The sequence below is a fragment of the Austrofundulus limnaeus genome, unplaced genomic scaffold (assembly GCF_001266775.1).
Source record: "Austrofundulus limnaeus strain Quisiro unplaced genomic scaffold, Austrofundulus_limnaeus-1.0 Scaffold38, whole genome shotgun sequence".
NCBI classification, from domain to species: Eukaryota; Metazoa; Chordata; class Actinopteri; order Cyprinodontiformes; family Rivulidae; genus Austrofundulus; species Austrofundulus limnaeus.
In genome coordinates, this window is record NW_013952440.1 from 1,053,369 (window position 1) to 1,059,495 (window position 6,127).

A 6,127-nucleotide genomic window follows, 5' to 3' on the forward strand; every position below is an offset into this window, starting at 1 on the left:
ACTGCATAGTCTCTCCGAGCGACCCCCCTCCCCCCTCCCCAACCCCATCTTTGTGCTGGTTAGACTAAAGCTTTTCAGGGTTTGTACGCATGTGGTCATACTAAATAAAACAAAGACAGCAGATTCTCACAGTTTGACTTTTTTTTAGTTTATATATATTTTTTCCTGTCTAAAATATAATAACCTTAGCACTTTTTGATCGACTGTAGAAGCCGTTGGGTGTGTTATGATGTAGCATTTTACTCACAGGATAGTTAAGAGAAACACAAGTCACATTATTATTATTTCTTAAATATTAAAAAAAGCAGTAGAGTATCATCAGCAAACTTCCTTCCATCTTTCTTTCCTCCCGTTATCTGGCCCTGTCATGAAGCTGCTTGGCAGCCCTGGGGATTGTACAATGCTCATGGTGGTTTTTTTCTCACGTCATCATCCTTTTGCCAAAAAAAAAAAGAAAGTTTTCTTCAAGCATTTAATATTGTCCAGCTTTTTAAATACACATATGCACACAACTCAAATTATTAAAAAGAAAGAAAAAAAATCGATCCCTTTCCTTCCGTATCAACCCTCCCCTCCTGGATTTGGCATAAATTCACGCACAGTTTCTGTCTTCACACACAAACACACACTCTGACAGTAGATTGGACGAGACAGAAACACAGCAAAATGACGCTGAGAAACAAAAACAGTAACATTATTATTGAGAGGCGTTTTTTTGTTTTGTTTTACAGACGTTGCTTGTCCCTTCTCTAACAGCACAGCAGTGCTGCCTCCTTGGCGGCTGAGCACGGAGCAGCTGCTGTCCCGCTCAAAGTTAAGGAAAAGGACAACGCTGCTCGTGTCGGCGCGTGGAAATAAGCACTGCTAAGAATGGAAAGAAAACAAAATGTAAAGTTATCTGAATGAGCGGAAAGGGAATATGGACAGTTTGGAGTTCACTTGCCACACGTTTTGTTAGGTTTTTTTTTTTTTTTTGCGTCTCCTCTCCTGTAAGTTAAGTTTGAGAGATGCATAAGGAGAGTGGATTCCAAAGAAGCTAGCAAAGAGGCAAATGTGACCCCGTGTCCCTGAAAAAAAAAAAAAAAGCCTGGAAGAACCAGTCCGTCACTGAGTCCCGGCCCCTTTTTTGCCTGATTAACTACGGACCACAGAGAAACCTCGCCTCGTTTCAGTCAAACTCGAGACGCGAGCGTCTTCGTGGCAACCCAATGAGCGGTGGGGTTTGTAAAGGGGACATGAATGAGGCTGCTGAGGCGGTCAGAGAAGTCCTTTGTTTTTTTTTAACCGTTTTTGCTACAATCTGGCTCAGACGAGTTCTGTGCAGCCGCCCAGTGAATGATGGAAACAACTCTTACGTTCCTTCACTGGGACCAACAAAGCACCATCACACAAACGTAAACACACACCTTTAACTTCTGCTGAAAACACGCCGACACATATCTTTCACACGCCTGAAACACAAGCCCSCCCCCCCCCCCCCCSYCGCTCGTCTGACCGACTCAGCTCTGCCCTCCTTCCTTCGCTCGCTCAGCCTACAAATCAGTTCAAGTGCAAAATCCAAGCCCCCTCATTTCAATTCACCAAATTAAGTCAACTAAAAAAATAACACAGTTTAGATGTTCCATTTGATTACAAGACAAAACAAATAACATACTTTTATATATAGTTAAGCAAACAGATGTGGAATTAGGTAAACTAATCTTTTTGTATGATTGAAGTATTTGGTAAAAAGCGTTCAATACTGGCACACACCACTGTCAAGTCTGGCTAATACTCGAGGTTCTGTTTCACTACATTTTAAAGTTGTTTATATTCAAGGCTAAAAACACAACTAAAGCAAAAGCTTATAACTTCTGAAATAAAAACCTATATCGGTGGGGAAGAAAAAAAAACAAAAAAACACAACACGTGCGCACGCAAACGCACAACACAGGAAAAATACAAAGGAAATTAAGGTCCATGGCTTCACTAATGCTGATCTCTCATCTGCTCACACTGAAGCTGTTTCGTTTTGATAAAATTGTGCATCATTGTAACCTGGTGTGTAGGTAAATTATTCACACTACAGTAGGTTGGTTGGTTGTTTGTTTTTTTTACTACGAACACCAGTGGTGGATTTTTACATTCACGCCGTTCTTTCACACGCAAATTCATGACGTCAGAAACTTCAGATGAACACACCACCCTCCCCCGAATCAAAGGAAGAGGAAAATAAAACAACTAAAAAAAAAATCAGCACAACAATACAATCATATTCTATTTGTAAACAGGTAGAAGCCACTTGACTTGTTGCATCTTCGGACACAATTAGGATCAAGGCAATGAAATGTGGACGACTTTTTCACTGTTAAAATATCTTCAACCCAAACAGGATTTTTTGTTTTTCCTCTTTTTTTTTCCCAAAACACCATTTGTGGCAATGATTTAAAAGCAAAACAAAGGATGTTATATTTAGCATTTGTTGTACTTAAACATTTAAAACATTTGAGACACGTGGGGGTGGGTTAGGCCTTGTGAATGTGAGAGGGGGTATGCATAGATACAGATTTGCCTTTTCTCTTGGTTTATAAATCTGACAATATTTCACACTGACACAATAAACACTCCCCACATTTTTTTTACAACAGTGGAGTGGAGAAGTGGAGGGGGAGAGAGAGGGAGATCCTCCATTATCCCGTCCCTCCGCCGGGACGCTCCCCCTCCCTCAAAAGACAGCATATTAAAAGCAGTGTGTGAGCTTCTCCAGCTTAAAGCAGTTATTTGGCAGAGGGAAAAAAAATAAAGACCTATACATAGTTTTCAGTGCTAGATGTTGGATTTTTCCTTTCCTACAAGAAGTAGCAGATTTTTTATTTTTTTATTTTCATTCAACTACAGGGGGGAAACTGGCTTAATTTCCTGAGAACCACTGCTGGTTATTTAGCAGACAAGAGGAATAGTTGAAATAACCAACGCCATGGCCAAAAACACTGATCCGAATTCCCCGAGTTACAACGCATCGTCTTCATCCTCAAGAGTTGTTTTTTTGTTTTTGTTTCTTTTATAATTTTTTTTATATATATTTTATTTTTTATTTATTTTTTTGTATTTTTTATATTTTTTCCATCTTCTTTTTTTTTTAATGAAGAATGAACACACGTTCCGCCTCCTAAGTCTTGTAAACAAGAGGTTGCAGTGTGGCACCTCCAAAACATTGAAAGCCTATTCTGAAAGTGCTGTTCCCTCCCAGCCCGCTAGGGAGCGAACCAGGAGGGGCTTGCTAGATAGGCCCCGCCTCTTATATTAGAACGGGCGGGGCTTGCTAGTCCCAGCTGCGGCTACAGTCCTTTGCACTGCAGAGCTCAACTTTCTTTAGTTTTAAAACAAAATTGGTGCAATACTTTTTAATGTCACTTTTTTTTCTTTCACCCGATAATCATCCTTAGTCAGGTTTTTAATCTGTTGATCTTGAACTCCACAACAACGCAGTAAGGTAGGCGTGCCAAGGCAGAGAGGAGCACACACATACACATTCATTCACGATGCAATCACATATACGTAAAGTTCTTCCACGCACGCATACGTACATACATACAATAAGGACCTCAATGAGTAAACAGCTACACTGGAAAAACTGGCTGCTCCCTCTATATTGCAGATTATATATACTGAGAAAAAACCACATTCAGTGCAAAGTTAAAAAAAAAGCTCATACTCCAACATTGTCAGCAAACAAATGCAAAAAAAAAAAAGAATTTAAAATGAAAATTTTAAAATAAAAAGAATTGGAATTCAAAATAAACACGACGATTTGAAAAAAAAAAAAACAATATATATATATATATATGTATATATAATATTCAACTTTACTGAAGCTTTTTTTCGGTCTGAAAGAGCACTACCTGGAAGCAAATATCCATCCGTTCACATTATAGAATTGGCCTGCATGATTCAAGTATTCCGACTGATATGTTTTTGGGCTAAAACAAAGTGGACATATGTGCAGAAAGAGAAACGTAACTTGTATTCCACAGGGGAGACCCCGTTTTGTTGAATATCTTGTAAGTGAGAAAAAGTCCAACTAGTGCCGTTGCATTTAGAACTACCTTTTTTTTTATTTTCTTCGAATGATGAACTCTACTGACCCTTCCTCCAGCCTGTTTGACTGAAAGGTAGTTCACATGGAGTCGCCGCCCCCCGTCAGGTGATCCACCGGTAGGAAGGAGCTGATTGGAGAGGGGCTGCTGATCCTCCCTGATTCGGTGCCACTGGAGCTCCCCCACAGGCTACTGGAATAGTTGGGCCCGCCCCAGAGAGAGGATCTCGGTAGATCGCCGCCGTTCCACTGGTTCAGTTCAGAGGCGCGGCTGGGAAAGGGGTGAGACTGATCCATTCTGCTCTGAGGAGAGCCGATGGTCTGCCAGCTGGAGGAGGGGGTGGCCAATGACTGCCCTTGTGCAAAGAAACGGTTGATTTCCTCCTCGCTGGCAAACTCAGCCAGAATAGTAGTGTTCCCCAAAACACACCTGCAAATAGAACCAAAGAACTTGAAATTTGAGGAAAGAGTTTAATTTCACATGTTTTCTGTCTCCAGCTGGTCAGCTTCTGTTTATTAGCCAAAAGCAGAAGCTGAAGTGATAGTTTATTTGACATCCTTACATGTGCAGGCTCTTCTGGGCCTTGGCAGCCTCGTCCTTGGAGCTGTAGCAAACCACGGCGTTACCATGCGGCAGGTTGAGGTGGAATGTGATCAGAGGGCCGTGTTGCATGCACAGGGTCCTCAGTGTTGAGCCGTCAATCTGGGAGACCACGAGAAACAGAGATGACAAAAATGACAAAGCTTTTCCATTGTTCTACTTCTGATGAACTAATAAAAGCTGACAAATAAAATGTGGCTCTTTAGACGCTAGTACCTGGGGGGTGAGATTTTTCAGAACAAGCCATTGAGTTCTCCCTGAGCTGCTGCTTTCACCCCAACTGGAACCTGTTATCACATACAGTATGAGACCATAAATCTGTGATGAAAAGTCTGAAATATATCAGTCTGCAACACTACGAATAGTACATCTTTGTCAACATTAAAGCAGTAATAATCCAGATTTTGGAGGTTGACACTAATTCACTTTGTAAGTTTGGATCATAGAAACTGAGCTGTCATGTTCTCTAAATAATGTGTTTGTGAAAAATATGTTTTATCAAATGAATAATTACAATAACTTTTGACCTGGTTCATAAAGTTGGCATTGCAGATTTTTAAAATTTTGAGTGGAAAATAATCCTGTGTCGTCCTCTTCCTCACCAGGTGTGTATCTAGACTCAGAGGAGGCCCAGCCCCCCAGCCTCAGGGCAGAGCCATCCCAGCCAGAGTGGGCAGGGTTGGGCTTCTGGCTGGTGAGGCCCGGTGGAGGTCTGGAGGGGGCTGGTACTGGCAGCGGCTTGGGAGACAGGGGAACTTTCCAAAGCTCATGGGCTAGAGAGGAGTTGGACACAGAACCGCCGCCAGGAGACCACTTTGACTCACTGGGTCGAACTACGAGATGAGAGAAGATGAAGGAAAAAGTTGATGAAAATGTTCAGCTGAAGTTTAAAAAACAAAACAACTAAATGTTATCAGTGGGAAATGGTGTGTGTGTACACAGGAGCAGAACAAATATTGTACATCTATCTGGTGACACAGTGAGAAAATTTCAAGCAGACCTGAAGTGCTTTGTGCTGTACTGGTGAGGGAACCGCTGTGGCTGGAGGCACGAATGGATGACCAGGCACTGTTAGAAGGCATCGTGGTGTTCAGTGATGAGGATGGCCCTGAGAAACATGAGGAGGAGCGTTATATGTTACATTTGTGTGTTCAGATTGTCACATGTGCTTTCACAAAACTGACACTAGTTTAGGGATGGGTACCAAATAGGAATGTGCGATATGGCAAAAAATTCATATCACGATATGCAAAATGATGAGTGGTGGTAACGATATACAGTATATCACAATATAAAACTTATAATAGAAAATAAATAAATTACACATTAATTGAGTGGAATAAATATGTATAGGTAGAAAAATTTAGACCTTAAAATCTCCTTTTTTAAGGGACACTTTAAAGTCTCCCATAAAAATCTAAATTTAAGGGAGATCTACCTGGTTAAATCAT

General features: G+C 41.1%; 2 protein-coding genes across 2 annotated transcripts in view; one reads left to right on the plus strand and one right to left on the minus strand.

The window, feature by feature from the left end:
* The window catches only part of LOC106516461 (solute carrier family 2, facilitated glucose transporter member 6-like), a 7,674-nt gene extending 6,816 nt beyond the window's left edge, over positions 1 to 858 (plus strand). The window contains exon 4 of the mRNA XM_014006837.1: positions 757 to 858. Within this exon, the coding sequence (XP_013862291.1) occupies positions 757 to 858 (102 nt within the window). The remainder of the gene's footprint in view (positions 1 to 756) is intronic.
* A 3,211-nt stretch (positions 859 to 4,069) lies between these two features.
* The window catches only part of LOC106516517 (trinucleotide repeat containing adaptor 6A), a gene marked incomplete at its 5' end in the record, with an annotated part of 35,188 nt that continues 33,130 nt past the window's right edge, over positions 4,070 to 6,127 (minus strand). The window contains 5 exon segments of the mRNA XM_014006920.1: positions 4,070 to 4,505; positions 4,639 to 4,778; positions 4,893 to 4,963; positions 5,279 to 5,509; positions 5,677 to 5,784. Coding sequence (XP_013862374.1) covers positions 4,157 to 4,505; positions 4,639 to 4,778; positions 4,893 to 4,963; positions 5,279 to 5,509; positions 5,677 to 5,784 — 899 coding nt within the window. The 3' untranslated portion in view covers positions 4,070 to 4,156.